This window comes from Seriola lalandi, unplaced genomic scaffold (assembly GCF_002814215.2).
Source record: "Seriola lalandi dorsalis isolate HSWRI2012SDOR001 ecotype SW California unplaced genomic scaffold, Sedor1 jcf7180002054923, whole genome shotgun sequence".
NCBI lineage: Eukaryota > Metazoa > Chordata > Actinopteri > Carangiformes > Carangidae > Seriola > Seriola lalandi.
The window spans coordinates 455,317-467,566 of record NW_019525475.1 but is presented as its reverse complement, the minus strand read 5'-3'; the positions used below and the strand labels follow the sequence as shown (position 1 = coordinate 467,566).

At 37.9% G+C, this 12,250-nt stretch overlaps 2 protein-coding genes across 2 annotated transcripts; both read right to left on the bottom strand.

Moving 5' to 3' along the window:
- Window positions 1–58: 58 nt before the first annotated feature.
- On the bottom strand, window positions 59–4,596 carry LOC111673629 (ADP-ribosyl cyclase/cyclic ADP-ribose hydrolase 1-like). Its single transcript, XM_023431460.2, has 8 exons — window positions 4,354–4,596; window positions 4,064–4,190; window positions 3,834–3,969; window positions 3,482–3,564; window positions 3,339–3,412; window positions 3,019–3,096; window positions 2,414–2,500; window positions 59–364 (listed from the first exon to the last, which is right to left on the bottom strand). Exons 1-8 carry the CDS (start codon window positions 4,506–4,508, stop codon window positions 304–306), a joined length of 801 nt encoding a protein of 266 aa, XP_023287228.2. The 5' UTR covers window positions 4,509–4,596; the 3' UTR covers window positions 59–303.
- Window positions 4,597–5,132: 536 nt separating this feature from the next.
- LOC111673631 (ADP-ribosyl cyclase/cyclic ADP-ribose hydrolase 1-like) lies at window positions 5,133–11,500 on the bottom strand. Its single transcript, XM_023431461.2, has 8 exons — window positions 11,216–11,500; window positions 9,763–9,889; window positions 9,510–9,645; window positions 8,331–8,413; window positions 7,243–7,316; window positions 6,389–6,475; window positions 6,102–6,185; window positions 5,133–6,006 (listed from the first exon to the last, which is right to left on the bottom strand). Exons 1-8 carry the CDS (start codon window positions 11,395–11,397, stop codon window positions 5,949–5,951), a joined length of 831 nt encoding a protein of 276 aa, XP_023287229.1. The 5' UTR covers window positions 11,398–11,500; the 3' UTR covers window positions 5,133–5,948.
- Window positions 11,501–12,250: the final 750 nt, after the last annotated feature.

Here is a 12,250-nt window from a genome sequence, read left to right as displayed (position 1 = left end):
ATATATATATATTTTTTTTTTTTTTTTTTTTTAATTTCCAAGCCAGGAAGAAGAGAAATCATCAGTAAAATTGTAATTTGATATCTGCTCTGATATTTTAACAGCACGTGATATTTTACCAGAAAAAAACCCCAAAAACCCCAAAAATTAAAAAAAAAAAAAAAAAAAACCCTGGATCAGAACAACAGGCCTTTTTAATTTTTTTTTAAATTTTTATAAAAGCAGTATTGTGGTGAATGTAGGAACTGAATCTGTGTATAAAGAAATTTAAGATGTTACAGGTTAAACTGGACTCTAGGCCCCTTAAAACAAACAGACTCCACAAGGATTGGTCTTGTTCCACTCGCACTTCTTGACGTCAGCCCTACAAGACAGACAAAATTACAAGTTAATCTACGAATTACAGGGGGTTGAGGGGTTGAGGGGTTGGGGTGCGTGGGGGGTGCTCCCCCCCCCCCGGTTTAAAACAAGGCGGTAAAAACAACAGTCCCGGGGGATTGCAACTTCTTTGTATTTTTTTCCCTGTAATTTTAACTATAACAATATTCCTACTTGGAATAATCTTGTGATATGATTTGTGTCCACCCCTAAAGTGGGCCGTACCATTCCCTAACTTTCCTTACTCGCGTCAGTGGCTCGCGCTGCGTCTCTGCCCCCGTGCGACAGCGATGGTAAATGTAAGTTTCAGTAACAAACTATCCAGTGGGTTAATACACTTTACTGTCTTACCCACACAGTTTCTGAATGAGACTGTGTGAAGTATTTACAGATGAACGCTGACGTTATCTTGTTTCTAACTTTTGCCGCAAGTTACAGTTTAGCTAACTAATGTTAGCTAGCTGATAGCGCCCATTCATTTCCAATGTTAGCTTGTCATTTCATTACCAATATGTAATGTTAGCTAACACTGGTGTTCAGTCATGAGCAGTGAGACAGTGGGGATTATGTGTTGTAGTTTTGAGATGAGTTTATTATTTATATTAATAGTATTTTGTGTGGCTGTGGTGGCTTAGTTAGTCTTGTACCTTTTTGGTATTAGGTTTTTAAGAAACACCCTCTTTGTTTTCACTCAGGAATTCAGGAGTTTTATCTGGTTTGGTAATTGAACAATATTAAAATCCATGTGTGGTGAAGGCTAAGTAATTATATTAGCAATGGTGGAGAGAAATTAAGTGCATTTCAACTTTTTTGGCTTCTTACATCTTACAAAAAGCAGCGTTTAATCTCTGTAACATTTCAGATGTCTGAGTTGTTAACAGTTACCAAATAGTGATTTTTTTCCCCCCTCTAAAGTTCTCACATGGTCTCATTACTATAAATGTTGAAATTATCACATATCTCATCAAAGATTAAAGACCAAGTCTTAAAACTGAAAACAGATTTATGAACCAGAACTTTCCTCTCTGATTAATCATCTGATGCCCCCTCAGATTTATCTGGTGACCCTGCAAAGAGTCTGTCCTCTCTTCTTTTTTGTGGACATCAATGGACCACCTTTGGAAATCTTTGACCCTACTCTGTCTGTGACGTCCTGGGTGAAAGGTGGACATCGTTTGTCAACATCATGGGTGACGGGGAGGAAAGCCCAGGAGGGTCAACCCAAACCTCTGTGGTCAATTCTTTAAGGTAAGACTGATTTGATATAGTTTGCATTATGCTACTGGCTAAGGCCTGAAACATTAACCTAGCTACTCCTTAAAGACATAGACACACAAAAATCTAACTTTGTCAACTGTTTTTTTTTACCTTGAAAATAGTCTAATTGAAAAAAATTAATTCATACTCTACAGGACCTTTTTCATAGAATTCATATGTTTCCCACTTCTGAATTAATGGAAAAAATAGGATTCACTCTAATTTAGGCTTTTGAGCCAATAGACCTCTTTGTTAGGTTGATGGTGTTTCTGGTTCTGCTACAGCATCGTGTGGGTCTGTATTTGAGTGGAAATGATGGTCTGCTGTTGGTGTTTGCGTGTGTGGGTCTAATGTGCTGGCAGTTTTACTCTTGAATACTTTGTTGGTGAGCCCTGACTTGAAGAAGTACATGCTTCATGGGCTGGTGTTATGGATTTGATTCATCATCATCATCATCATCTCCAGACTGTAGACTTTAAGTTAAACAAGCATGGTACTGTAAGGATTGTAAGACTTCAATCACTGAGGCATGCGTCTGCGCTGTACTGGAAAAAAAGTTGACCCCCCTGAATATCACTGTATAATTCGCACTCTGGCATCACATAAATGTATAGTTCATGTAATCTGTATATATGGGAATTTGGTGCATGGTGTCAAAAACACATGGTCTTTTGCCCAAATCATCCACCCTTACATCCATGTCATTGACAAGGTCATAAACAAGTCACTGTAAGAGTTAGAATAAATGACCACTGCTGTTTTTCCCGGCTGTACTTACGTAGATGCTGGCTTGCAGTTATGGTTAATTCCTTTCTTATTCAGTTCTACCCATAAGGCCTGTAAATTCTCAGAGTTACACATTGACCTAAGTTGGAGAAATACAAGGGAAAAAGTTTTAGTTTAGATTTTTTCCAGTTTGTTTTGCTGTGTCTTCCTGCTCTTTACAAACATCTGACTAAAATGCACAGAAAAATGACAGTTCTTAGAAAGATTCATAAGTAATGGGTCACTGAACTCCCAATTTATTTCCACATAATGTCCTGCGTGAGATCAGTTCCAGTTATTTCTAAATGCTAAGATGTTACCATGATGACACATGTATTCTGAGGACAGCTGTGTTTCAAATTCAGCATAAATTTAGATAAAGTTTCCAATAATAAATAAATGAATATTCACAGCGGTTTAAATGGAGCAATTTCTTTCATGGGAATTCATATAAGTCGATAATAAACTCAACACAACCAACTGAAGTCAATGAAATAACAGTCTCAAAATGGTTCAAGATATTATTGGGAAATAGCAGACCAGTAAAATAAAAAATAATAAACTAATAATAATGATAAATAACAACGAGAAACAACAAGAAAAAAACATTAAACTTACTCTTTTCCATCGACCAGAACTACATTTAAGCGACTCACAACAGAGCTTCTTAGATTCTCTACCTCAAGTGCAAAACAACTACAAGCAAAAAGAAGAAGAAGAAGAAAAAATTCCTTTCAACAGGGACTTAGACTCTCACAGACTTCAGGATTTCTGTTTCTGGCTTCTACAATGTAATGAATTAAATTATGTGATTCTGGATAAACAGGGATGTAATCTGAAACTAGTCTGAGTGCAGGAGGCAGACAACCACGAGGCGGTAATTCACGTCTTTCATTAAGTTCCACAAAACTGTTGAGAAACGGGAGTTTAGTGCTCACCTGTTGGGATCAAATGGTTCTTTTCTGCCTCCATTTAACATTGCAGTGACTTCCTCACAGGCATGGGCTGCAAACTAGAGACATAAAGACATGATGGTAAAGACATGTACACATTATGTTTGGACTTCTTGTTGGGCACTTACTTGAGCCGAGGTTTTCCTCCAGAATGAGCGATAAGGGCTGTTCTCACAGCCATTGGACTCTGGGCACAACTTTGTGAATGTTTCTAGAACAACAAACACAAGCACATTCAAATGTTAATTAGTGTTTCGATGGAGCTGGTTGGAGTTTGCTTCGATGAGTTGTTGACATGAAACAGAACAGACACCTCAGGATGGACAAAGGTTTAATATGTAGATTCGGTCTGTGTGTTTAATGAACGTCTTGCCAGCTTCAGCAGGCAGAATAAGATACTGTTTGTCATCTGCAGATTTGTCACCGTTGTACTTAAGCGGATGTTTTTATATTGCAAACTGTGCATTTGAAAGATCTTACCTTTGCTGCCTTCCTTTCCGCACCAGCTCTGACCATCCAGGACAAATCCCAGTAGAGTTTTCTCCAGGTTAAAACAGCCTGGATTATTCTTGGTGTACTGAGAGACTAAATCCTTTGTGTCACTCCAGAGCATCGTCTAACCCAGAAACAGTTCATATCACATTGGTAAATGTATTATTCTCTGGTAATTAGCTCTGATTGGGTATTGTACAGGAATTTGTGATGTTTACTTGGCTGCATGGATAATCGAACTTGACCGTAGACATTAAGGAGTTATAGTTTTCCATAGGAACATCACATTTGTGTCTCCCAACGTAGGCTCCTTCAAAGACATTCAGTACATTTTGACAGTAGTCCCTGAAAAATAAATAACAAGTGTTTATGATGTGAAATGTGCATCTGCCTTAGTTTGTTCTGACATCCCTCTCACTCATTAAAACCAACAGGTTATTGGTGTCAAGCTCACGAAAGAGCAGCACAAGTGTCAAGGACTGAAACTTTACAAAGTACAAACACTTACTTTTTTCCTTCCCCCATGAATTTCTCACATCTATTCATGAAATTTGCTCTGAACTGCTTCGTCCGAGGCAGGTAAAGTCCCAGTAGGACTCCAATAATAACGGCAAGCACTGCAAGAGCAGCAAGAACGCAGATCACGATCATTTTTGTTTCCATATTTAAAAATCCAAAAGGTTTGAACAAGTTGAGAAGTGTTATTGAAAACTCTCACGCTCACAGTGGGGCTGGAGGCGGCGGCTCATTGCTCCTTATAAATAAAGCTCTGTTCAAAGGCCATGTTCAAAGGATGCCAGCTATCAAAACATTATAAAAGTTATTTATTAAAAGACGTTTGATACTACTGTGCTGTACTTACAGTGTTGTGATCACAAATTTCAAATGGCTTCATTTGCGTACTTCATATAGCGTCCCTAACAACATGTTCTCATTTTGTCGTTAAGGGTTGCTGAGTGGAGACACACTAAAACACTAAAACTAAAAACACAGTAAAGTGTGCAACAATGAAGGGATCTGACTACTTTCTGAAGCGCCACTGTATATTTCTACCATGAATTAAATCAAAGTGAACTGGAACTCTAGGCATCTAGACGACAGGAGAAAAACATTGCAACTGCCACTTGCATGCTTTGGGAAACAGATGAAGGCCAGCAGAAATGAATGGGCTGAAACATGCACAACTGCCAGTGTGGAGCTTAAAAGATGAAGGTCTTTAGTTCAACTTTACTATTTCATTTCAAATCCAGTAAGCTGTGAAGATATAGCCCAAGCAATAAAACCATATCACATTCCTTATTTTATTTTAGGTTAATCATTAAACCAGGAGAGTTTTTATAGTTGCATCATTGTCAGTATTTTATGATTTTTTTTTTTTATGACAGATGACATAACAAGAAGTTTCCCACTGAAGCCACGTTGATAGTCGGAAAGTGAAACAGAGACAAAAACAGTTTTATATTTGTTTCAAAGTGTTTAGCAAAAAAGGTGTAAGTGCAATATTTTAGTATTATAAAAAAAAAAAATTAAAAAACATTGCTCTTTTTTATATACTTAATCTGACAACAATCAATCAAGAAGAATTGATTTTATATACACACATACTCAAATACAAAAAAAACCATCTCATCAAATACATTGTTCTTATTCATCTTTTTTTCATTATCATGCTTTAGTATCCAAAGACAATTTCACAGCCTCATATTTCTACTTTTAATTAAAAAAATATTGTAAATTGTGATTACACCAGGCAGGAGATTGTCAGTTGAACATAATTAGATAGGAGCAGTGGTGCTCTCCCTTACAGTATATGACACTTAACCACAACCCTTAATAGAACTGATACAAAGCTTCCCCATCACACCATGAACCTTTTTACCACAAAATATGAACATGCTTTGTCACATCGTATAAAAATGCCCACTTAAAATTTATATAAAAAGACACATTTCACATTAAGTCAAACTGGCCCACGTGTTTGAAAAGGATTAAATCTACAAGAAAGATAAATAAAGCACATTCAGTGATTCCCAAAAACAAACTGTAGGCAGATATTCTTTACAGCTGGTTGTTGTTGTTGTTGTTGTGTGTTATCTGACGTTTTCACCAACAGGAGCCACACGGTTTCTCTGGGTGGTTGCTGCACTCCTCGATCTGAAATCTACAAACAGGCAGAATGAAACCAAGTCAACAAACTGTGTGATAAAAGAAACGTACATGTGATCACCTTGTCTCGCGCACACATGCTGTACTTACTCAGTCACTTCGGTGCAGTTGTATTTAATCCCTTTATCCAGCTCTTTCCGTAAGTCCTTTAAAGATGCATTTGTGCAGTTTGTGCTGAAGAGAAGAAAAGCACAAATGATACAGAAAAACATGATTTTAGGATCAATTTTCCCAGTGTGAGTGTAAGTTTGTCAGCAGTCTTGTGTGTGAAACGTTGTGTATGACCACCGTGGAAGAAGATGCAGAACATTCATGTATTTATTACATTCAAAATGAACAAATGGAGGAAAATTGTTTTGCAAAAGTCTTCATCTTACACAGCGTTCGTCTGTGTGACCAGCACAACATTCAGGCGTTTCATCTTGGTGGCGTTAAATCTCTTAACTTCGATGCTCGCAAAAACACTGACAGCAGGAATAAAAGAACACAACTTAGAGACTTCAACTTGCATTATATATATATATATATATTTTTTTTTAGGACAAACCTTAAGTGTTTGAGAATAAATTTCAAATGAAATGTTATGTTTGCAGTATTTATACAATGCAGTAAAATTAAATGAAATTTAAAAAGATTCTGCAAGCGCTCTGCTTTCACACACCCTAATCTTAACCCTTAACTATCGTAAATCATCATATCATAAATATTATAATTTGTGGCATTTTTCAAACATCCCCTAGAGGATTTGCTGCTTTATCTTAGAGTGTATCTCTGACAAAACAAGCTGCCTCTGTGAAACTGTGATGTGCATATGCACCATTTCCCAGAATTATATCTACTAAATGCTTAATCAACAAAATACTCTGCCGATTGACTAATAATGAAACTAATCATAAGCTGCAGACTACATGAGACTATAGTTCCAAAGTTTGTCCAGCAGGTGGCAGGAATAGCAAGAGCACAGCTTTACTGATTGATTTACAGAGAAGGCAAAGAAACTGACAGGCACCTCCATCCATCAAGACTAGAATAAATCTCCCAGCTGAAAGTCTGCTAACGAAGAAGGAAGTAGTATTGAGATCAGACTTGTATAATGTTGCTTTGACCACATCTTCTGACATCCTAACTGCATCTGTCCCTGTCAAAGTGTTGCATGAACATTAGAAAAGACGTATGTCTTCCCTTACTGTTCTCACTGACTGTTCAACACAGGAAGTGCAGAGCTGCTTACCTCGTGGGACTGAACGGTGTGGTGATGGATCCGTTTAGCATTGCTGTGACATCACCACAGGCAACATCTGCAAGCTACACACATGAAGAGGGTGTTAAATTAAAAGGCACTTCGGACAAAAAAAAAAAAAAAACATAATCTCATTTTGAAAAATAACTTAATAGTTGAAAGCTCTAATTAATGGGAGGTATATTGTATGTTTTCATCAGGAAGTGTGAGGTTGGATGCTAAACATCACTAAGACTCAGTTCTATAGCCTGGTCGCACTTTGAGTGACAGGTGGGTCAGCGAAGTCTCGGCTTCACACACGCCCCATCTCTTTGTTTGATTAGCTGGGAGTCAGGGGCGTAGTCAGGCACTGCCAAGATGGCAATGGCAGAGCAGCTCGCTCTGTAGCTTCAAAACCGCTCTTTAGAAACCTATGGGTGACGTCACCCTTCTTTGTTTACAGTCTATGGTTACTACGCAGATCAGCTGTTTCAGTCCGACAGTATTTCCAGTATTAATGTTGGAGTGACCTTTCTGCAGCTGAAGGTTGTAGTTCACGTCTTGCTGCAGGGTGGTTAGGTGTGGTTACAGATGCAGCAGGGCCTATTCTTAAACAAATCAATTTAACCGAAAACTCTCTCCTTTTTACTACTATCCTTACTCTTATAAAGGATCTATAAGATTCCTGTAATATTCTAACATATTGTCTTGCTGCACTTTTGAGGAAACACCTGTGTGTAGTGAAAACGTGATGTAAGGTCAGATTTGCCTCACATCAGCTGCTGAGCTGCTTTTCTAAAGATGCCAGCAGAAGCTGGAGTGAATCTGTGAGGGCTCCTCTCATTGTGTGGGTTGCTGCTGCTCACTCAGGAGAGAGCTACACAATGTGGCTCCATGGAGACCAACACAAAGCCTCATTGATGAAGAACCAGGCAGAGTGACCTTTTTCTTTTTCTCCATCATAATCCCTCATACACAGGAGAGATTTGCTGTACCTCATGTTCCACATATGTGCTATTTTAACCACAGCTTGATCCTTTGCTTCTTTTTTTTTTTTTCCTCTTTGCAATGAAATTGGTGAATTCTTGTCGGTAACTTACAGCAGCTGAGGCTCGGTTCCAAAATGAGCGAACCGGGTTGTTTTCGCATTCGCTCCAACCTGGGCAGCCGGTTGTGAATGTTTCTAGAACAACACACACACACAAACACATTCAGATCTTTATTTCCATTTCAGGATGTCACATGACACGTGACCCACAAAGAAACAGAAAACAGGTATTAAAAACATAAAACCTTTATCCATAATTGTGTACATACAATTACAGTATCTATTGGAGGAGAATAGTGATGATACCTCGGATGTTTTAAGGAGTTAAAGGAACAGTTTGACATTTTGGGAAATGGGATTATAAAAAGACAGTTAGTTAAATTTAGCTCAAAGACTGGAAAATGCACACCTTGTTTAATCTGTGCCAAAACTGTGACAGACTATTAATAAGGACGAAGCAACTTCCTGGAGTCACTGTGAAAGTTACTGTGCCCAGCCAAGCTAGCTGTTTCCACTCTTAGTGCTAATCTAAGATAACTGGCTGCTGCTATTAGCTTCATATATAGCATACAGTGACAACAATGAATTCTTATATAACTCTCTATCTATCATCTATCACCCTCTGATAGAAGTGCCGTTACAGAATCTGGCTGATCTTGTTTGTTTGGTGTTTACTGAGTGGCAGTAGCTGCTAGTATATGAATTTATGATGTTTTTTGGACCTAAGGTGTTGCCGTACCACACTGTCAGTGTTGGGGAAGCTACTTTGAAAACTTGAAAGCTTTGCAATCTACCAATTACTTCAAACTGGAAGAAGTTGATTTAGAGCAAAGCTTGATTAAATAAAGCTACTTTGAATAAGTAGTTCAAACTACCAACACCAACCAACATGCACTACAAACAGTTTGAGTATGTGATGGTGGCTGCCTGACGAATGCATCGCCTGGATTAAACAAAAAAAGGGGGCAGGGCTGGTCAAAGCAGGTTAAATTACAACGGAAAAGCAAAATTTTAAAAAATCATTCCTTTCCTTTTATGGCCCAAAATCGTTTGTATTTTCGGTGCATAACTACAAAAAATTGGTTTCATGTTAGAAAAGCATGTAAAAGGGCAATGTCAGATCTTTTGCCTGGATGGTTGAAGAATATATTTGACGTTGTTGTTGTTGTTGTTGTTGTTAGATGTAAAGTAATTTGGCCATGTATTTGGCAAATAGTAAACTCAGTCTTACCACTGCTGCCCTCCTTTCCACACCAGGTCAGACCATCCAGGACAGAGCCCAACAGCATGTCCTCCAGGGTCAGAAAACAATCTCTCTTCTCGGTGAATTTATGGACCAGATTCTTTGTTTTGCTCCAGAACATCATCTAACCACCCCCCCGCCCCCAACACACACACACACAAAAAGACAAACAAAACAAAAAACAGTTCATATCACAATATTAAACACATTATTCTTTGTTGAGATAGATGATGATGTTTACTCTGTTGCAGTGAGGTTTGAAGGGGGCGGCAGCAATGAGAGGATCATAGGCTTCCATGGGAACTTCACAAGGGTCCTTCCCTACGTAGGCCTGTTTAAATACATCCCATATCTTTTCACAGTCGTTTCTGAAAAGTAAGTGACAGTTCTGCTTAGTCTCAGGAATATGGAAGCCCAAAAAGTACAACCTTCTCCTCAACTAACTTGTTTTTTTTTTTTGACATGGGGAAACACAGTATTCACCCTTCCCTTAAAAGTAAAGAAACAGTTTCAGATAAGAACACAGTATCAGGGTTTAGAAGTACTTGACACAGTATGTCCAGTCCATATTATCAGTAAATGTGAATTTATCACAACAGATAATGCAGCAAAATGAGCTCAGCCTCGTTCAGATAAAAACTGCTGAAGTCTAGGAAATGTGTAAATGTATATCTTTATTGCTGCAGTCACAGTTGAGGCCGGTGTTGTACTGCACTACAACGAAAAGCTATTTTGATGTTTTTGTCCAGTTTACGTACTTGAGGGGGGCCGAATAGTAGATACACCTCTCCCTGCAATGCAGTTTAGTACAGCACCTGACCTCACTGCTAAAACACACATGACATTGTCAACAATAGCTTGATATTATGGTGGAAAAACTGTCCTGGCATAAGCCTGTACAGGTGTAGCTAATGAAGTGGACACTGATTTTAAATCTGTTGGTTTTATGACTTTTTTGTGAAGCACTTTGTCACTATTATTATTATTTTTTAAAGTAATATATTAAGTTATTATTATAAATAAAACTTACATCCTACACACTATGTCCAGTTCATATTTGTGGTCAATATTAGCTTAAATACAATGAATAATCCAGAAATAAATCAATCATGACATTTTTTATCCAGTGAGCAGTATCTGCAGGCAGTGCAGAAACAAGACAGGGGAGTTAATCATTGCCTGGAGTAACAAAAAGACCTTCAACTTTAACATTGAATTTTTACTTTCAGACATTTTTATCTGTAGGACACTGAAGGTTACAATGAAGATTATAATGTTTTTCTTGAAACTGTTGTGCAGAGGTGTTCACCTGAACTTAATGCTCATTTTGTAGGGTGTAGTTTGTGGTGCCGTTGAGGTGTATTTTCCTCTGCAGAGATGTGTTTCTCTGTCATTTAGCTTTCTCTCAGTGATAAACAGGCTATTTAGATGGACTTTACAAAATAATATAGCCTTGAACGCAACATAATTCAGCAGCAATTCAACACCCCTCTGAATCAACACCCCCCTGTAACATTCATGGAGGTGGGATTCACTGCAGGGCTCCAGCATTAGGTTTAGCTGTAGGTATCCAATAAACAACTTAAGTACATATATTTTTTATTGTTTCCTTTTTATATCACCAAGCTGAGACTCTGCTCTTAACTTTATACTTAATATTCTGCACATAAACTTTAAAAAATGAAAACACTTACCTGCTGAATTTCTTACACCTATCAATAAAAATTGGTTTTAGTTGGTCTGTATTGTGACGTAGCGTCAGTGTCAGCGTAACGGCGAGTGTAATCATAATAACTAGGACAAAGATGACGCTTAAAATGACGCAGCGTCTCCGCTGTCTCTTATCCGGAGGTCGGTGTCCTCCGGTATAGTCCATTTTAAAAGTCCCCTAAACTTGAAACTCCGGGTAAATTCCGGTGGACGTTTGTAAGTTGCTGTGGACGCTTGTTGACACCCAACGTCGCTCGCGCCCGGACGTCTATTTATGGAGACGCGCGCGTGCGCTGGTTCGTGAAGGAATCTCATGTCATGGTGGAGCTGAGGTCGAGGGTCACTTCAAGACCGTTACAAACTAAAGTAAAAATAAAATAAATAAGTATAATTATTACATTTTTTTTTTTGCATTAAAATGTACTTTAATGTTGCAGCAAGTAAAAGTTGGGTCACTTATTTTTTATATAGGCCTCTATATTTATTATATAATATTATTATATACTATATTTACTATATTATAAGTCACAATCTCCAAAGTATAAGAAAATGTAGTGGAGTGAAAAATAAATTATTAACATTTTGAAATGTAGTAGATGTATAACTCAAGTAAAGTACAAGTACCTCAAAATTGTTAGTTAGTTAAAATTAAATTCTTAAAAATATTTGGGACATGACCTAATGGCAGCTTCAGCCTTGAATACAAGGATCTCCACCTGCCTGCACTACACTTCAGACATTCATGCACAAAAAATATACCTGTGGAGAAGCATAAACGAGTTTGGAACCTTTTCTTTCCTTGAGCCATTTTTTGTTTGTTTCTGCCAAGTAGGTTAATAATAGAGACCTGTTATAATAGCTGGGTGAAGTGCATGAAGTCATGTTTTAAACGATTTGTGTGGGCTGTAAATCAAAGGACATGCAATAACTATCAACAGTGAGCATGTTGGGAAATGCCACAGACGTTTGAGCACAAGCAGGAGGCTCAAAAGCAAAGGTTAAACATTCCAGTAAACTGG